This window comes from Diceros bicornis, chromosome 5 (genome assembly GCF_020826845.1).
Source record: "Diceros bicornis minor isolate mBicDic1 chromosome 5, mDicBic1.mat.cur, whole genome shotgun sequence".
Classification (NCBI taxonomy): Eukaryota; Metazoa; Chordata; class Mammalia; order Perissodactyla; family Rhinocerotidae; genus Diceros; species Diceros bicornis.
This window is the reverse complement of record NC_080744.1, coordinates 16,878,176-16,899,366: the sequence shown is the minus strand read 5'-3', so window position 1 is coordinate 16,899,366 and position 21,191 is coordinate 16,878,176. Positions and strand designations below refer to the sequence as shown.

Below are 21,191 nucleotides of genomic sequence, written 5' to 3'. Positions count from 1 at the left end.
AAGACCATGCATATTAATACTTTATTAGGACGTGTTAAAGAACTAGAAGTTTGTAGAGAATATTTAAATTAAAAACCTAAAATGCCTGACTGAAATTTTATTCTGCTATTTTTTTCAAAGTAAATGAAGAACAAAGCTTCGGGTGATTTTAATTATCCAGTACAGCAGAAAAAGTGCTTAAATTTTTTATTTTAGATAAGAAGAGTAGTTGATCTGAGAGGGCTTGGTAATATTTACTCCATCTCTCGTGTGTGTGCGCGCGCGCGTGTGCATGTAAAGAATAAATTACTTATTTTCTCAAAATTTCTTCTTTTGGGTAGGGAGGGTGGGTGTTTAAAGCTGTTTCTTTGAAGGCATGGCTCCCGATCAATTGTTAAAAATGCCATCTTATGCTTTGGGTTTTGTTTTATTTTCTGCTCTTTATTGCTTTTTTTGTGAGGAAGATTGGCCCTGAGCTAACATCCACGCCAATCCTCCTCTTTTTTGCTGAGGAAGACTGGCCCTGGGCTAACATTCATGCCCATCTTCCTCCACTTTATATGGGACGCCGCCACAGCATGGCTTGACAAGCGGTGCATCGGTGCCGGGCCGCCGCAGCAGAGCGCCCCCACTTAACCGCTTGTGCCACCGGGCTGGCCCCTCTTTATTGCTTCTTATTTGTAGATATCAGAGCATTTTCAACCATCTGAGCATTTGGCCCCCAATTCCCATTTTCAGATTTTTATTTGTACAGAAAACTGTATGATTTTTTGAGAAGAGCAAGTAACAAAAAATGATAAAAATTTGTTAACTTATTTGTACTGGTAAGCAGCTTTAGACTATTCATATTAACAAAGAGCAAAGTCCTAAGGTTCTAGACCCCTTAAATCAAGATAGATGATGTAGGCGGGCTAAAAATAACGTCAGCTATGAAAATTATCATTTGAAAACTGTGGCTTTTTTTTTTTTTTACATTTTCTGTTGTCTTTATTATGAGAAAATGAGACTCCAAGTAGTATCGTGTCTTGATTCTTCAATATCACGTCCTGTTTTAAAGATGACACGTTCTTCAGATGTTAATGTGTCCTTTAAAAGTCCTGATTTATTTGACTTTGGTTTATGTTGATGCATGCTCATGGTTATGAAATTTCTGATTATTTAGGAAATAATTTTTAAAGTATCTTTAGGGTAGACACCCTAAAGTTATGACTGAATTGGCTGCTTGTATTTTTAAGGACTTTTAGTACAAAGGTCAAGAAGTTCATTTAAATGCATGAACTCTCCAACCTATACAAGCGATATAGGTACTTATGACTTTATGACCACACTTTGATGGTTCCACCCCTCTCCCCAATTTCCTCCTCTCCTTTTTTCCTTTCCTCCCCTCTATATTTACTATCATTGCAAGTTTTCTTAGAGTCCTTCTTTGCCTATGGTTTGTAAGTGAAAGAAAGATGCACCTACAGATGTTACTCAACCTATACAGTATTTGGTACCATTCAGATGCAAGAGAGTGGCTGGAGTAAGGAATTTTAGTCATGCCTTTTTAAAATTAGGGAGTAAGACATATAGAGAAATTAATCATGTCTCTTCTGCTTCTATTAAGTTTACCTTTGAGAAATATGGAGAGTAGAGAGTAGGGGTGTGGAACAAACAAACAGAACTTCTGCTGGAATATTGTAACAGATTTACTGACAAATATTTTCCAACGGATTTTTACCAAAAGGCAGTTTTTGTTCTTCTTTACTAACAGACTGTAACTGTACTTCTGGTTGGCAGCAGCTGCATCATTATAACACTAAAAAGCAACCTTGGCTAATATCATTACCTTATGTAACATACGAAATAAAGAATAACTTGAATTTCAAAGACTTTTTATATGTTAACTTTACTGATGACGAACTGTTTTCAATGCAGGCAACAAACCTTGCCGGGAAGAGAAATTCTCCCTCAAATTACTTCCTCCTTTTAGACTTAGCAACGAATGGGGGTAGATTTATGTTTTTGCCCATTCTTTCATCTGCTGGCAACTATTTTAAGACATCTGTGTAAGACAGATTCTGATGACCTTGGGAAAGTCACAAGACCTCAGTTTCTTCAATGGTAAAAGGAAAGGCATTTTTCTACTGTCCTTTCTTGCTCATCAATGCCAATGCCCAGACAAGAAATACACGGAAAGCCCAGGGTACCCCCAAACTTGTGAGATTTCTAGAAGGCTCAAAAAATACTCAATATATTTAAAGCCGCATAATAAAAACCAGGTGGCTGGTGGTTCCTCAGGTTGGGCTGGTAGTGGTGTGAGCAGGGGTCTTTGGGGTCACCCTAAAACCCTCCCCAAGTCTTGGCATCTCGTTCAACTTCCCTAAGAACGGATAAACCAGGGCCTGCCTGCGTCCCTGCGTGGTGTCGACGGAGAAATGGATTCTTCTTGCTCCCATGGAGTTTTGCCTTCTGGGTGCGCATGGCTCCGGCTCCCGGGCGGGTGATGCCTGTGGCTGGCGAGCATCCCCACGCAGGACACTGGCCGCACACACCGGAGCACACACGCGAGCATGTCCCTGCGAACGAGCTTGGGCGCATGGTTTCCTCCCTTGAATTCTTTAACGCTGAGACCGTGGGGTGATTTTTCGAGAATCAGTGAGTGCCCCTGCGATGTTTCGCAACGCCTAACACAATACATATCAGGTTCCTTTGCAGTTTTGTGGTTTGCTCTCAGTTACGGCCAGAAACCGGAACCGAAGGAGAGGGAGAAATCAGGGAATGCTCGCAGACGGCCGTGCTCTGGGCTGCACGGTCTGCAGCCTCTAAGGCGTGGAGGATGGGACGGAGGAGGAGCAGACCACGGAGAAAGGAGAAAGCTGAGGAAAAATACTCACGCCAATGGGTAAAAGGGAAAAGGTGAGAAGGACTGGAGTAGGAGAGGGAACCAATGGGTGGGAGAGGCGGAGGAAGAAGGGGGAGGGGCAGAAGCCAATCGGTGAGGCGGCCCGACTGCGAGACCGCGGGCCCGCGCGCTCGCTCCCCTCCCTCCGGCTCGGGCGCTCGCGCCTTCCCAGGCTCCCGGGAGACGAGGGCAGGGGCGGGGCCCAGCCGGGCGCGCGGCGCGGGAGGCGTCGCGAGGTGAGGGCGGCGGGGGCGGGGGATTGTGGGGAGGGCGGCGCGGGCGCGCGCGCGCGCGCCCCCGTCGAGACTGCCCCGCCGCTCCGCCCCCGGCCGGGTGTGTGGCTGCGCGCGCGCGTGCGTCCCGGCGGTGCGCGCCGGGAGAGATGCTGAGGTAAAGTTCGGGAGAGAGGGAGAGAGATCCGTCAGCCGAGGGAGCCCGAGTGGCCGCCATTACTGAGCCCGGCGCGGCGGCGGGCGCTGGGGAAGGGGGGGAGGGTCGGGGCCACCGCTGGTGGTGGGGAGGGAGGGGGGAGGTTGGGTGACCCGGCCGCGGGAGCCGTAGGGCTTGAGGTTTCGGGGCGTGTGTGTCGGGGAGGGCGGGGGGAGGTGGCCGAAGGGACGCGGCGCTCGGTGAGCGCGCCGGGGAAGAGGCGAGCCGAGAGTGGAGGAGGAGGCGGCGGCGGCGGGAGCGCTCCCCAGGAATGTCGCTGCCGCCGCCACCGCCACCACCGGGGCCGCTGCCGTTGAGGAGGAGACGGAGGAGACCGGCGGTGTTAGGTAGGACCGTGCGCCCGCAGCTCCTCGGGGCCTGCCCGCCCGCCCCCTCCCCGCTGGGGACCCTCCCGCCGCCCCGCTCGGGCGCCGCCGCCGGTTGTAACCAGTTCAGGGCTGGGGCCCCGCCGCCGCCGCCGGGGGAGCCTGGCGCCGCGCTCCGTCCTCGCAGGCCGGGCGGGCAGCGGCGGCCGCGGGGGACACGGTCGGCGTGAAGGGCAGAGAGGCCGGGGAGAGGGCGCTCTCCCCACAGGTGACGGGGTCGGGGGCGGCGGAGGCCTGGCGGCCGGGACCGCTCTCGCCCTGGTGGCGGGCGGTACGTGGGGAAGGACGGTGGCGGTGTCCGTTGGCCGGGTGGCCGCCGTTAACGAGTTCCACCTGGCGGGGGGAGAAGGGGTGGGCGCCTCCCCGCGGAAACACGATCTGGGTTGCAAACTTAAGCGCCTTTCGGCGGATCGGCCCTTTCACTCTCCCCCCGTTGCCCCGCGCCTCCCTCGTTCCCTTCAGTTTCCCATCTGCCGCTGCAGCTCGGGTAGGGGTGAGAAGTTGCACTGCGCAACCCCGACGCGGAGTCCTGTCGGCGGCCTGCGCCTGGGCTGGGGCTTTGATATGGAGTTTTCGCTGGAATAACCTCTAGGTTCTCCCTGTTTCCACTAAAGAAAAGTATCGGGGTGGGGGTGGGGGTGGGGGTGGGGAACGGCGCGGGAGCGCGCGCGCACTTATCCACACAAATCCACTCACTCCCTCGCCCCCGCCCTCCCCGGCGTTATTAGAAATGCAGGGGAGGTGGAGGCTCCGGGTGTAGTCGAGGCTGGAAGGTGCTCGGAAGTCAGGGCGAGCGAGGAGGACGTTTAGTAAAATTCCGAGAAAGTTGCAGGGGAGACGCTTAGACTTTTACCATATGATAGAAATCCAGCTTGGGCCCATGCTTAATAAATGGGAATTTAAATGTTTTAAATGTAGACCAAAATAGGCACGCAGATGGTGTGTACGCGCGTTTTTAAGTTTAAATTTCCAAAGATGATTTGCTTTTTCTTTTGCGATAGGGAGGAAACGATATCATTCAGAAAAAATGTTCAGGTGTAAAACAGTGAAATACGTCGCTGTATTTACTAGTCTTTGCTTATGCTGCCTTCTACAGGTGTTGGGCCCGGGAGGGGTGGGGGGCTTATGCAGGCTCCGCTTAAAACAAATCCAAAACCAACGTTCGGTTTGAACAGGGTAGTGGAGGGTGTTTCTTTGCATTGAGAATCTCATTCACTTCAGGGAATATTTCTCTAAGTCGTCATTTAAACTGGTTAACAAAAATTTGATGTAGATGCAACTATTCTGAAAAATATTTGGTCAAATAAGATATATTAGTAAAATGTGTTTGGAGATGCTTTACTGTCAATTCCAGTTTATTTTACTTTAATATGATAAAACTCTATTCTTATTTAGTATTTTTAGATATACATACTGACCATATCGGTAACCTACTAGACAGTTTCTAGATTAAGGTTTTCCATTTTAAGTTGCCTTCTCGTTTTTGGCTCTTTCATCTGTTCTTTGTAATTGACCCACATTTCTTGTACCTATAGTAGAGCAGAGGAAGAGAGTGAATGAGTGCTGGTCACCAACAATTTGAGTAGGCCTTGGAGTACTTTATGACTAAACATACATGATTGAAAAGCTGAGTGTATCTATGCATTTAACTTTCAGGAAATAGCACTATTGATCTGATTGAGGTAAAGCAGAAATTAGAACGATACAGAGGACTAGCTAACAGTTGATTTGGTTGTCACGTGTAGGCTATGTTTTTTAACCCCCCCTCAGCGTGTCTTATTTTACCATTCTTTGTTCATTAATTATAAGAGCATTGGGGAATGGGGTGGGTTACACTTTGATATAAGAAAGAATTGTCACAGAATTATGATATGTTTATTAGTTTTTAGCACACCCCCCATTTAAATTAGTTTAGCAATTTTAAAAAAATGCAAAATTAGTATCTTAACTCTGTTACATGGTATTTATCTAAATATTTTGAAACCATCCTTCCTGCCTATTCCTTTTTTTTCTGAGTGGTAGATTTAGTACATTTACTCTTTTGGAGAAAATAAATTATTTTGACCTTGAAAGTTAAGATTTTTTTAGGGAATAAAATACTGTATTTGCATTCCTTTTTTGGAATTGAGGTTGTGATATAGCTTAGAATACTAGTTTTGTAACTCACTTTTTTAAATTGAAGAAAAAGTTATGTCTCATGAAGACTGTACTAAACTTTCACTTTTTCAACGTTAGCAAGACTTAAGTGTTGCTTTTAGTATTGACTTCTTAAATATGAAATGGCGTGATAGAGATTTTCTTGGTAGCTACAGAATAAGATTTAATTGTCACTACTTCAGTTTCCATAGATGACATTTTAAAAACTATTTATTTGGGCTGTAAGATCCATGATTTTTTCTTTGTACACCAAGAAGATATGGAAATAATGTAATTGACTTAAGAAGCATCGTGTAGTGTTCTGTTTTAGTAGAGTCTTTGTTCCTAAAAGATGTTTGTAAAATACCTTAAGTACACCAGGGGAATTTAGTTTTTAAAAGAAGTGTCTAGAAACTTCGATAAAGTGGTCCACCATCTGGTGACTTGAGTAATCAAGCTCCTGTTTGATTAAGTGAAGATTGTTGTTGCTCATTTTATCTAACCAGGAAAAACCATATTAGAAATTAGGGAAGATACTTCAATGCTAAGAATTTTAAGTATGAACTTTAAATTAGTTGGTTTTCAAACTCTGTTTCTTGGACCCCTTATGTATTTTTCCTAGATGTCTTGAGACTTGCTCTGACAACCCACCTCCCAAACCAGGGCAGCTTCTATTTTTGTGTGTTATATGTATTGTACTTAAATATAAGAAATCCTTGGAAAAAATCATCTGTGTTTAAAAAAAAATTGAAAGCCTCTGATTTGTTATTCATTAATTCATATTACCATTATTTAGTACTTACTGTGTGCCTGGCCTTGGGGATACCAAGATAAATTAGCGATGGTGTAGCTCAAGCTTTGGTTGAAGAGGTAGTAACTATAAAGGAGTAAATAGAAAAGGAACAACTGTTTCTATCAGGGCCTGTTTGGGAATCCTTTACAGAAGAAGAAACATTTGAATTTGGATCTTTTAACTGCAAGTAGCATTTTAAATGAAAGAGAGATGGTAAACAAGGTTGATCTTTTTTCACTGTATTTTGTAGATTGATTGTCCGCGATACCTGAGATTTGCAGTCAAATAAATAGGTTGTTAATCTTTGGTCATGTCTATATGTTTTACTCCTTGGAATTAGAACTGTTACTGGGCTGGGGCCAGTTGGTGGCGTAGTGGTTAAGTTCACGTGCTCCGCTTCGATGGCCCCGGGTTCACGGTTTTGGATCCCGGGCACATACCTACACACTGCTCGTCAAGCCATGCTGTGGCGGTGTCCCACGTACAAAATAGAGGAAGATTGGAGTGGATGTTAGTTCAGGGACAATCTTTCTCAAGCAAAAAGGGGAAGATTGGCAACAGATTTTAGCCCAGGGTCAATCTTCCTTACCAAGGAATGAAAAAAAGAACTATTACTTGGGGAAAAGAGTTATGCATAACTTTGTAATTTTAGGGTTAAAATGTGACTAGTTTGTGTCCCTTGGTTAGATTCTCAAGCTTTTCATCACGAAGAGTTAATGGTTAAAGTGAATTTTCATTTTTCTAGTTTCATATTAGATTTAGCCTATTTTATTATCCCCGACCAATATTTTATTGAGCAGCTAGGCACTGTGAGTGATACAGGGAAATATAAAATATTGCTACCTTAAAAGAGCTTATAGCTCTAGTAGGGAGAGAGCTCCACAATTTAGGAATAGTTAAATGCCAGTTCAAGATAGAGTAGAAGACTGTATACAAGGCAGTACATACTGATTTAAAAGTTGGTGTAAAGGAATTTAGATAAAGGAGATAATCTTTAGAAGTTGCTAGGATTGGGATAAGTGAGAAAAAAAGACATTTAGGCAGGTTAATGCCACTGTGGACCAAAAGCACAGGGAGGTGCAGGATAGATTGGCAGGTGAGGGGAGAATATAAGGTAAAAATGTGACAGCTTCAGTTTGTATCTTATGAGCCAAATTGAAAGATTTGGAGAAAAGTATTGACACAAGGCTAATAAAAGGAGTGATGGGGAAATAAATAATGTTTGCATTACTATCTTTGCTTGTTGGTGTATTTGGCATTGTCAAACAGCCTTGGAAAAACTTGTACCTGGCATCTGATATGGTATAGTTTATTTTCTTCCTTGTTGATCATATACTCTTCCTGATACAAAATTTTATATTTCTTTCCTTACCTAACCTTTTCAGAGCCAAAATAATATGTCTTTTTATTTATTTTTATTTTGGTTGACTATTTAGAGAACTAGGGGAAAATTATCATTCCTATGATCTGGGGTATTGAAAGATCCAGATTGCTACTCCTCTCTGTTAACCAAGTGTGTAACTCTTTGAGTGTTTCTTAGAAGAGTATTAAATCAAATCGTGTCATATAATTTTCTAAAGTTTATGATCTTGAAACTTAGGTTGCTAATCTGGACTTGCCTCATTTCATTTCTGTATTTTCATTTGTCTTTGGAAATACTTTCACCTGAAACTTAAATGATACCGCTATCTGCTGCTGAAACTGATTAGTTTTTCATTAAGAAACATTGACTTGTCTTTATTTCTTATATCTGGTAGCCTGTCACCAAACTCTCTTTGTCTTGGATTGCTCTTTTCAGTTCTGTGATAGTTCAGGTGCTTTCAAGCCTCCAGTATTTGTCCATCTCTTGGGCTTTGTGCCCTACCAAATCTAATTTTGTATTCCGCTTCTAGTCTATAATGACTTCTTAGTACTTATTACAAGGTCTAACTCTTGTTTGCCCTTGAAGACATTCTATAGTCATCTCTTCAGAAGTAAATGAAATAAGAAGTCTCTACTTTCCAATGTGGCACCTGTGCTCAACTACTCCACCCTAATCACACATCAGGAATGACTTCTTTTTAAAATCCAAATCCAGTCTGTTTTTCAAAGTTCACTCAAATCCTCTCTCCTCACTGAAACTTAATCTTTTGCAAGAGGTCTGCAGATTATGGCTTCTGGGTCAAATCAGGCCTTCTGCCTGTTAGCTTGGTACATTTTGAAATGGTTGAGGGAGTAATTAAAAGAAGAATATTTTGTGCTGTGTTAAAATTATATGAAATTGGAAGTTCAGTGTCTATAAACACAGTCATGGGCATTTGTTTAAGTATTGTCTATAGCTTTTTTTTGTGCTATGACAGCAGAGTTGAATAGTTGTTACACTGTATGGAATGCAAAGCTTAAAATACTCACTTTCTGGCCTTTTACAGAAAAAGTTTTGCAAGCCCTATCTAATCCAGCTTATACTGATCTTCATTTCTTTGAATTCGTTTATCAGTTCCATAGTACAGTCATGCACTGAAGAAGATGTTTGGTCAATGACGGACCAGATATACATTGGTGGTCCCATAAGATTAATACCATATAGCATAGGTGTGTAGTAGGTTATACCATCTAGGTTTGTGTAAGTACACTCCATGATGTTCACACAATGAGATCGTCCAATGACGCGTTTCTCAGAACATGTCCCTGTGGTTAAGGAACGCATGATTGTATAGCACACTGCCTTTGTCTCCTCAGCTGTGGTACTATAAAGCTTCTTAAAAATAGTGAGGAAAAATGCTTTTGGGCATTTTTTTTTTAATCTGTACTTCATTTTTAGTCTGTGCTCCTTCCTAAGTTCTTACTTGACCTCTTAATGTTCCTATCATTAAGAAAATTGTTAAAACTTACCTAAGTAGTTTGTATAATGAAAATAATGGTTTCCCTCCGTTGTAGTATTACCATATTGAATGTGAAATTATGCCCTTGCCCCACCCTTCTCAGTTCTCCAAAGTGAGGATAAGGAACTCAGACTCTGGAAGGGAGGTGAGCATATTCATAGCACAGGCTTAGTGAAATTCCCTATACCTACCTTTGTACCCTCAAAACCTCTGACATAAAGCTAAGCAGATAATAGCTGGGCACAGTGAATACTTAATGGGTTGTTTACATAGGTTGATATAAATGAGATGACCTTTGGTTCACAGAATAAGGAAATGGTGTAGGAAAAGTTTAGAATAACTTTCTACACCAAGGCCTCAGAGACATAACATGTTAGAGGAAAGTATAGATTAAATAATAGGGTAGGCAGTTAATCTCTTTGGGAATAGTTTAGGTCATTGGTTTTCAAATATTTTATGCAGTGAAACTTTTTTTTCAAGCGGTAAATACTTGAAATATCAGAAGATAAAAATGGGTAAAAGCAGCATTGCCTTTGCTGAGTAGGGCTTGGGGAGCTCCCAGAATACTGCCTATTTGGACCCGCCTGGAAGTGCTTCCATTGAGTCTTGAGGCTTACTGTTGATAAGCCCATAGTTTGTGTTAATGAGCAGACTATAGGTCTTGAAAAAAACCTGAACTTTTTATATTAGGATATTCTGCTGTCCTAGACATTATGGGCCCATAGTACTGTGTGATTTTTGTTAATTTTGGCTACAAGTGTGGCTTCAAGATTATTAGTGGTTTAGGATCTGAGTCTGGAGATTGATTCGTTTAGTCATCAAATATTTGAGCACTACTGGGTGTCGATCACTGTTCTGGATGCTGGGAATGTGGTAAAAAAACAAGAAAATTTCCATGCTAACAGAGTTTAATCCTGAATCCTATCAGGATATGCTCCAGGTTATTTAGTCATTAGATAAATTGTTCAAATTTTTAATAGATTCTCTTTTTATTCACCTGATTATAGTCTTATCTAAAGACTGACTCATAGGAATGATGACTTTTTAGCATTCCTTTTAACCTTAAAATTGTGTACTTAAGTGGTAGAAACCTTGGTCAAAGAAAATATTATAGAATATGATTGATTCTCATACAGATATTACATTGTTTAATTATTTGATTTATATATGTTAAAATGGCTTTTCGTTTCCTCTTTTAATATTTCACAGCACTGATAAATGTCTTCGAGAATGAGCGACATTAAGAAAAGTAATATATCAGTATTATACTATATTCATCTTTTAGTATACAGTTGATATTTTTATTCTTAAACTATTCTAGATAAGTTTACCTAAGATTGTGGCATATATGATAACCTTTGGGCTTGGATCTGTCTTCTCTTTTGAATAGTTGTTTATATAAAGATATTTTATTTATTTGACTTAAGATGGAGCACGTAATTATAAATCTCCTTCTGTGTGACTAGGTCTTGAAAGTGTAATTTCCTACAATATTTGTGATTTTTAAAAAATGATTAAGGGGCCAGCCTGGTGGCGTAGTGGTTAAGTTTGCGTGCTCTGCTTCTGGCAGCTCGGGGTTTGCAGGTTCAGATTCCGGGCGTGGACCTGTGCACCACTTATCAAGCCACGCTGTGGCAGGCGTCCCACGTAAAATAGAGGAAGATGGACACGGATGTTAGCCCAGGGCCAATCTTCCTCAGCAAAAAAGAGGAGGATTGGCAACAGGTGTTAGCTCAGGGCTAATCTTCCTCACACACACAAAAAAGATTAAATATCAAAACTAGAAATTAGATGATTATTCTGTTTGAATACATTAATATAGATCATAATCTTTATGCTGATGGCTTAATTTTTGACTAAATTTTTGGGACCTTGAAATGAAATATATGTATATTTTCTCCATAAATAGCTTTAGAAAAATCTTTTAGATTAATAAATTATAGCACTTATTTAGTAAACAACATGCTTTTTTTTTTTTTGCCAAAGAATTAAAAGCATTTTGATTTTAGTATTTATTAGGATTCATGCATTTATTGAGTGACTACTATGTGGGAGGCACTGTTTTAGGCTCTTGGGATATATTGATGAAATAAACAAAAATTTGTGCCTTTGTGCATCTTTATTAAACCTGCAGTGGGCTGGAGAGAAGGATAGAGTTAATGACAAGTAATAAAAAAGTAAGTTGTATGCTAAGTTAGGAGGTAAGGAGTTAGCAAGGGGGGTTAGGGGGGTTATAGGGAAAGGTAAGTGCCAAAGCAGGAGCATGCTTAGCATGTTGAGGAACAGCTCAGTGTTCTCTGTTAACTGGAGCAGCATGAGAATGGGGAGAATAGTGTGAAAGTAAGATAGGGTTGGAGAAGGCAGATCTTTCATAAGCCATTGAAAGGACTTGGCTTTTACTTGTAGGAGCCACTGGAGGGTATAGAGCAGAAGAATGGGAGGCTCTGACTGCTGTGATATGAATGGACTGGGGAAGAGGAACAGGAATGGAAGCAGGGCTATTAGTTTAGAAGCCTTTGGAATAATCTAGGGCCAGAGATGATGATGGGTGGGGTGAGAGTTATAGCAGTAAAGGTAGTGAAAAGTGATAAATTCTGGATCTATTTTGAAAATCGGGCCAATAGGAATTTTCTGACGCAGTATACTAAAAAGTATAAAATATTTAAAAAATTGTACCTTCTATTAATGAATGCAACAGTTTTGTGAGAAGGTATAAAACAAAAAAATTTTAGTTTAAATCCAGGATTACTAAGAATCTAGTTTTTCAGTTGCCTAGATTCCTTGTAGAACTTAAAATTTTTTTTTTTTTTTTTTTGCAGAAAGCAACTTCGTGTTATTAAAACTCTATTAAGAGGAGCATGTTATGTTCGAATGGCTTAGTAAAATATCTTAGAAAACTTAGTTGTAGAGATAGTTTCATTTCAGCAGACAGTTGTAGGACAGTTCCACTCAAATTAAATGTTGTCAGTTTCTGTAAGGATCTTAATCTAAACATTTCCTTGAAATAAAGTATAAGTTTATAAGATAATCTTAAAGGCAAAATGAGAAACTGCATTGCATTGCATACTATTAAAAGCAGCACTAATGCTTAAGAAAGTAAAGATTGGTCAAGAGACTTAACCCTCTAACTTTAAGTCATTGCTACTGTTGTCTTGGTTTCTTCGTGGGTAAAAATAAGCATGATGCTGGATGTTATGAGAAGACAAGAACAAGTTATATGAAAGTAAAGTTAACGTCAAAAATAAAAAAGATGTGTGTGGATTGACATAATCAAATATTACCATTAAGCATATTTGAAAGGAATTTTCCAGTTCAACAGCTCACATATAGACATTGGCCATTAGTTTATTATTGGGAGCATAAAAACCAGAAAGGATTCTTTTTTTCTCAGCACAGAAGAAAAACTACCTTGGTTAGTTAATGGAGGGCAATTTTGACATGCATGTTGAGGGCCAGTGGATAACTCATGGATGTATAAACTATCCAAGTATCTGAAATTAAATTCCCTTATAACTTATTACAGCCAACCTCATGAAAGCTATCTTTGTCCCATGAGGTTTTAAGACCATCCTCACTGAAACAAATGGCAAAATCTTTTTGAGGGCAATGTGGCGACGGTTTTTTTCTGGTCTAGGGTTTCTCAAACTTTTTTTAAATCTGAAAACACTTTTTTGAACTAAAGCCGAGTTAAGTAAACTGGTAAATCAGATAAAAGAAAGCACTGCTCTGATGAGATAATTGGAAGGAGAGAGCAACTGTTTGCCCAGTATCCTTACTTTTCACCTCTAGGTGAAAGAATTTTTCCACTGTAGTTTGAAAATCGCTGTATGGTGAGTCATGACATAAGCTCTGGTGCTGACTTCAAAATACTAGCAGGTAACCTGCCTGAGAGCATCGTTAGAAAGAAGGACGTGGATGTTCCTCGCAGTGTCTAATAGGTAGTTTACTATGAATTTGGTGTGAAAACTAAATGTCATGCAAAGCTACTTTATTTTTAATTTAAACTTTAATATTCGTGATTCAGAGACTGCTGTTATCAAATTAATTAGGATGTTGAAGCCTCAGTATTAAAATTTATCTTCAGTATAATAGAGTTTTATTACTCTATTAGATAAAAAGCCTTCCTCTTTTCAATGACCAGTGAAAGGGTCGTGACTTCATTTCTCCACTCATCTTCATTTCATGTTAAGGCCCTTTTCCTCCTGAAACTTTTAAAATACATTTTGTGTGATAGAGTGTTTAGTTTCTGTTCTTAACACTCTAACTTAAGATAGAAAAGTATCTCTCAGTATTTTGAGGTTTATGCTATAGAAGAGCAGAAATGAGTCTTACTTTTAATGTGTTTGGATAAGCATGTATAAGAAATATTAATAAAGATGTGACTGTTATGGCAAGGATTAGGTTTGTAGTTGGAAATTTTCTACAATTGTCAGGTCCATTCATTGACATTGTTTTGTTACTTTTCTATTAACAACTTTGTATCTCTTAAACTAGAAGCAGAGGGCAGTCTTACAAGCCTCTGAATTGCTCTTAGTTTTCAGAATAGAAGTTTAATAAAGAGCTATATGTTGTTCTGGTGTTTGTACTGTTTAACATAAAAATTCCCCAAAGTAATCACTAGATATGTTTTCCCTTGATGTCCATTTTAAAGTATACCTTGTATCTACTGTGTTTTCGATTTTTTCCTTGTTAGTTATGGAATCATTGTGCTGTCTTCACAGACTAATTTCACTTTTTATCACTGTATATAACTTTGTTATCCAGTTAATTCACTATTTTTTTTTTTCGGTAAATATCCATAAAGTAGTCCAATTTTTCTTTTACTCAGTTTAGGTAAAGAATGTTAAAACTTGGTGCTAGGTACAAATACTCAGTTTGACCAGATTAAGATTTTTAAAAAAAACTTTACTAATAAAAAAAAGTTAATAGGATTGGATGGGACTGCCCTAATTTCTCTTCTAGTTATTGTGTACACTGCTGCTAGATAAATATTTGTAAGTCACAACTCTGATCACGTCATTTTTTATAAATCTTGGGCAGCTTCCCTGGTTCTAAGAATCAAATTAAGAAACAGAACTAATATTTATTAAGCACCTTTTGTTTGCTAGACACTTAACATTTAAAAAAATGATTTAGTTCTTAAATTTAGGTAGACATATGACCCCATTTTATAGATGGGGGAACCATGTCTCGAGGTTTAGGGTTTTATTATTGTCATTAGTAAAATAATAGGAGTTGGATTTGAAATCAGTTCTCTTTACTCATGGTTTTCTACTTGTGTTGCTCCTTCAACATAGTAATGTTTTACTTATTACAAAAGTGAACTTAATAAACATTTTATTTGAATATCACATGGGTGATATTGTTAATATTTACTTGAGGCTAATAGAATAAACTCCTGGGGTATAAGAATAAATCTGGAATTTTACTCTTAAATATTATTTTACCAGAAATATTAGACAAAGTTTTAAATTACAAGGACAATTTCTCTTTACCATTAGTTGTTAGAGCACATTACAGTATAATCCGAATAGATGTTTACTTGCAATTGAGGTCAGTGGAGAAGCAAGGTATTGGGGCAGGTGATGGCTCTTACCTCTTGTTTTTTTCTTCATGTTCTTTATATTCTCTATTTTATCTGGGTTGAAGATAATTTTCACATATGTTAATGTACATGACTGGACATTTCCCCCATCTTGTGAAATTTTGATGTGGTAGAAATGATGTATTGCTTTTAATTCAACCTCAAAAGAACGTGAAATACCAAATAAAACTTTTATAAGAGACTGATTCATTGTTTCCACATAAATAAATAACCTAAATTAAATTACCTGCAATTCTTGAAGGTTACATAATATTGCTAGTAGATCAAATAATTCTAAAAGATTGTCTCAAATATATAATCTTAAAATTGTTTAGCTTGGTGTTACTCAAAATGTAGTCCATGAGCTCTTTGTAACTACTTTGAGAGAAAATAAATGCAGAAATCCAGAACATTTGGAAACAATTTGACAGTAATTTTATGTCTCTTGAATCTAAGAAGAAATTGGGGCTTGGATTTTTTTAAAAATTTCGTTTATTGCTTTTTACAAAATTGGACTTGCAGATACGGAAAAAAATTGATCCTTTACCTTGGATAGTTTAAGAAGCATTGATCTATCTAGTTAAATACTGTCATTATTTATATTAACTGTCCATTTATTTCTGTTTTCCTACTTAAGTATTTGAATATTCTTCATTGGTTTTGGGCATAAAATTTGATAAATTTCCTGGGACTGTTTTGGAACTTCTTGGAATAATTTTTTTAATTCTAAAATCTTTCTAAATGCATATGAAATTGCATTTTAGGGAATAAGTTTTGAGGAACCTTATAATAGAAAGCAGGTTGTTTTTAAAAATTATGAGGAAGTTGTTAAGGCAGCTAGTACGTTTAAGTTATCACCAAACAGCCTCCAGTCACAGAAGGCAGGAAAACTGAGGGGGAGGGGAAGGACTAATTGTTTCTTCAAATTCATGAAGGAGTTGAGAGAAAACACACATTTGGTTAATAGGGGCTTATTTTAAAGTTTGTGAGACATTACATTAAATTTTATATTTAGTTATTTTAACTGTTAGATTTGCCTTAAATTTTGAGGCCAGCTTGCATTTATAGCAGTAAATCATAAACTCGATGGTGATTTCTTAAAATACGTGTTAACACTGCTGTTAACTTACATGGTGCTTTGTTATGAACATCTTTAATATGTATGTAATTCAATGTGTGTAATTCATGATTAAGATTTGTCCTTTTTCTCTTCTTTCTAGGAAGATGATCCATATGATCTTGAAGACCTTTCTGCACAGAAATGAGGGAGATACAAAGAACCAAATACAGTTCTGAAATTCGGGATCTGTATTTTGAGGGAATTTTATTTTCAGAATGAGAAGTGTATCTGGTTACCTTTATGAATGTAGAGACACTAGAAGAGAGTGATGATGGCAAAAAACAAAGAGCCTCGCCCCCCATCCTATACTATCAGTGTAGTTGGACTCTCTGGGACTGAAAAAGACAAAGGTAACTGTGGAGTTGGAAAGTCCTGTTTGTGCAATAGGTTTGTACGCTCAAAAGCAGATGAATATTATCCAGAACATACTTCTGTGCTTAGCACCATTGACTTTGGAGGACGAGTAGTAAATAATGATCACTTTTTGTACTGGGGTGACATAACACAAAATGGTGAAGATGGAGTAGAGTGCAAAATTCATGTCATTGAACAAACAGAGTTCATTGATGACCAGACTTTCTTGCCTCATCGGAGTACGAATTTGCAACCATATATAAAACGTGCAGCTGCCTCTAAATTGCAGTCAGCAGAAAAACTAATGTACATTTGCACTGATCAACTAGGCTTGGAGCAAGACTTTGAACAGAAGCAAATGCCTGAAGGGAAGCTCAATGTAGATGGATTTTTATTGTGCATTGACGTGAGTCAGGGATGTAATAGGAAGTTTGATGACCAACTTAAATTTGTGAATAACCTTTTTGTCCAACTATCAAAATCAAAAAAACCTGTAATAATAGCAGCAACTAAATGTGATGAATGCGTGGATCATTATCTTAGAGAAGTTCAGGCATTTGCTTCAAACAAAAAGAACCTTCTTGTAGTGGAAACATCTGCACGATTTAATGTCAACATTGAGACATGTTTCATTGCACTGGTACAAATGTTGGATAAAACTCGTGGCAAGCCTAAAATTATTCCCTATCTGGATGCTTATAAAACACAGAGACAACTTGTTGTCACAGCAACAGATAAGTTTGAAAAACTTGTGCAGACTGTGAGAGATTATCATGCAACTTGGAAAACTGTTAGTAATAAATTAAAAAATCATCCTGATTATGAAGAGTACATCAACTTAGAGGGAACAAGAAAAGCCAGAAATACATTTTCAAAACATATAGAACAACTTAAACAGGAACATATAAGAAAAAGGAGAGAAGAATATATAAACACTCTACCAAGAGCTTTTAACACTCTTTTGCCAAATCTAGAGGAGATTGAACATTTGAATTGGTCAGAAGCTTTGAAGTTAATGGAAAAGAGAGCAGATTTTCAGTTATGTTTTGTGGTGCTAGAAAAAACACCTTGGGATGAAACTGACCACATAGACAAAATCAATGATAGACGAATTCCATTTGACCTTCTGAGCACTTTAGAAGCTGAAAAAGTCTATCAGAACCATGTACAACATCTAATATCAGAGAAGAGGAGGGTAGAGATGAAGGAAAAATTCAAAAAGACTTTGGAAAAAATTCAATTCATTTCACCTGGACAGCCGTGGGAGGAAGTTATGTGCTTTGTTATGGAGGATGAAGCCTTCAAATACATCACTGAGGCTGATAGCAAAGAAGTGTATGGTAGGCATCAGCGAGAAATAGTTGAAAAAGCCAAAGAAGAGTTTCAGGAAATGCTTTTTGAGCATTCTGAACTTTTTTATGATTTAGATCTTAATGCAACACCTAGTTCAGATAAAATGAGTGAAATTCATACAGTTTTGAGTGAAGAACCTAGATATAAAGCTTTACAAAAACTTGCACCTGATAGGGAGTCTCTTCTACTTAAGCATATAGGGTTTGTGTATCATCCCACTAAAGAAACATGTCTTAGTGGCCAAAATTGTACAGACATTAAAGTGGAGCAGTTACTTGCCAGTAGCCTTTTGCAGTTGGATCATGGCCGCTTACGGTTGTATCATGATAGTACCAGTATAGATAAAGTTAATCTTTTCATTTTAGGGAAGGATGGCCTTGCCCAAGAACTAGCAAATGAGATAAGGACACAATCCACTGATGATGAGTATGCCTTAGATGGAAAAATTTATGAACTTGATCTTCGGCCAGTTGATGCCAAGTCGCCTTACTTTTTAAGTCAGTTATGGACTGCCGCCTTTAAACCACATGGGTGCTTCTGTGTATTTAATTCCATTGAGTCACTGAATTTTATTGGGGAATTTATTGGAAAAATAAGAACTGAAGCTTCTCAGATCAGAAAAGATAAATATATGGCTAACCTTCCATTTACATTAATTTTGGCTAATCAGAGAGATTCTATTAGTAAGAATTTACCAATTCTCAGGCACCAAGGGCAACAGTTGGCGAACAAGTTACAGTGTCCTTTTGTAGATGTACCAGCTGGTACGTATCCTCGTAAATTTAATGAAACGCAAATAAAGCAAGCTCTAAGAGGAGTATTAGAATCGGTTAAACATAATTTAGATGTGGTGAGCCCAGTTCCTACCAATAAGGATGTATCAGAAGCTGACTTGAGGATTGTCATGTGTGCCATGTGTGGTGATCCGTTTAGCGTGGATCTTATTCTTTCACCCTTCCTTGATTCTCATTCTTGCAGTGCTGCTCAAGCTGGACAGAATAATTCCCTAATGCTTGATAAAATTATTGGTGAAAAAAGGAGGCGAATACAGATTACAATATTATCATACCATTCCTCAATTGGAGTACGGAAAGATGAACTGGTTCATGGGTATATATTAGTTTATTCTGCCAAACGGAAAGCATCAATGGGAATGCTTCGAGCATTTCTGTCAGAAGTTCAGGATACCATTCCTGTACAGCTGGTGGCAGTTACTGACAGCCAAGCAGATTTTTTTGAAAATGAGGCCATTAAAGAATTAATGACTGAAGGTGAACACATCGCAACTGAGATCACTGCTAAATTTACAGCATTGTATTCTTTATCTCAATATCATCGGCAAACCGAGGTCTTTACACTGTTTTTCAGTGATGTTCTAGAGAAAAAAAATATGATAGAAAATTCTTATTTATCTGATAATACAAGAGAATCAACCCATCAAAGTGAGGATGTTTTTCTCCCATCTCCCAGAGACTGTTTTCCCTATAACAACTACCCTGATTCAGATGATGATACAGAAGCACCACCTCCTTATAGTCCAATTGGGGATGATGTACAGTTGCTTCCAACACCTAGTGACCGTTCCAGATATAGATTAGATTTGGAAGGAAATGAATATCCTATTCATAGCACCCCAAACTGTCATGACCATGAACGCAACCATAAAGTGCCTCCACCTATTAAACCTAAACCAATTGTACCTAAGACAAATGTGAAAAAACTAGATCCAAACCTTTTAAAAACAATTGAAGCTGGTATTGGTAAAAATCCAAGAAAACAGACTTCCCGGGTGCCTTTGGCACATCCTGAAGATATGGATCCCTCAGATAACTATGCGGAACCCATTGACACAATCTTCAAGCAGAAGGGCTATTCTGATGAGATATATGTTGTCCCAGATGATAGTCAGAATCGCATTATTAAAATTCGAAACTCGTTTGTAAATAACACCCAAGGAGATGAAGAAAATGGATTTTCGGATAGAACCTCAAAAAGTCATGGGGAACGAAGACCTTCAAAATACAAATATAAATCTAAAACCCTGTTTAGTAAAGCCAAGTCATACTATAGAAGAACACATTCAGATGCAAGTGATGATGAGGCTTTCACCACTTCTAAAACAAAGAGAAAAGGAAGACATCGAGGAAGTGAAGAAGATCCACTACTTTCTCCTGTTGAAACTTGGAAAGGTGGTATTGATAATCCTGCAATCACTTCAGACCAGGAGTTAGATGATAAGAAAATGAAGAAGAAAACCCACAAAGTAAAAGAAGATAAGAAGGTAAGTTTAATTTATGGTCAGTAAAGTTTATCAAGATGTTTGTTTTGCCTTTTAAAAAATGTATTTTTTTTTAAGATAATAGATTTGACATCAGTAAAAACTTAGGCTGCTTTATGTCATTAAGTAAATATAATTAGCAGCTCTTTTTAATTTTATGAATATTTTGTGAGGGCGAATTATTTTTTTGTTACTTATTTTATGCATTTTGTTTACTTGTGCCTTAATTGGGGTAGAAGTTTGATTTCACATTCTTCAGCATAAAAATTCTAGGTGACTATGTTTATTCTCTTTGCCAAAACCCAGATATAAAGTGATTTTCTTTTTTTTGTTTGTCTGTAAGCATCCCATTTGTCTGTTTTTCCCTTCTGACTTAACCAGTTTTCCAATATTAATTTGGTATACCCATCTCACTCAAGAATAATTAACAACACAGTAAAACTGTAATAATTTGTAGTCTTGGAAATTTATTAAATTTTCCAGGCAGCTTTTTTGTGGATGGTGGTATACTGTCTGAAGACATGCAGAAAGGTTTCTGAAGTTTGAGTTATAGAATTCTGACCAAAGAGCAAGTTTTTGTCTTCTATATTTTCAATAGATATTAACTTATCTGATGGTATTAAGCATTAGAAACCTACATATGTGTGCTATTAAAGTTGTATCTAATAATTTTTATTTTTATTAGATCTTTTTCACAGTGGTGCTTTGGCAGCTTCACTTCTAATACTGTTTGACACTTGAGTGTACACAAACTTTATTCAAGGTTTTTATGTTCTTAAGATAGCATTCAATAGGCTTTTATTCTGCATACTGATAATTTTTTCATCAGTTAAGTCCGTAGTCTTAATCAATGCATGTTTACTGCAGCTGACTGCTGTTTATCAAGCCCAATTAAAGATATGGATATTTTGGGTAGGCTTATTCTAGATAGTTTTCCTACATATAGTAATTGTTGCCCATTATAGTTGAATAGGTTCTATTTTACTTTTTAAGTTTAAGCTGCAGTATTTACTCATTTTATCATTAACTGTTCT

General features: G+C 38.4%; 1 protein-coding gene across 3 annotated transcripts in view; it reads left to right on the top strand.

The window, feature by feature from the left end:
• Positions 1–3,192: 3,192 nt before the first annotated feature.
• The window catches only part of ARHGAP5 (Rho GTPase activating protein 5), an 81,398-nt gene continuing 63,399 nt past the window's right edge, over positions 3,193–21,191 (top strand). For 2 of the 3 annotated variants that reach the window (XM_058540752.1, XM_058540750.1), the window contains exons 1-2: positions 3,552–3,639; positions 16,273–20,160. In XM_058540752.1, coding sequence (XP_058396735.1) covers positions 16,441–20,160 — 3,720 coding nt within the window. In that variant the 5' untranslated portion in view covers positions 3,552–3,639; positions 16,273–16,440. Of the gene's footprint in view, positions 3,254–3,551; positions 3,640–16,272; positions 20,161–21,191 lie in introns of those variants that run through there. The other variant, XM_058540751.1, reaches the window with a different exon arrangement.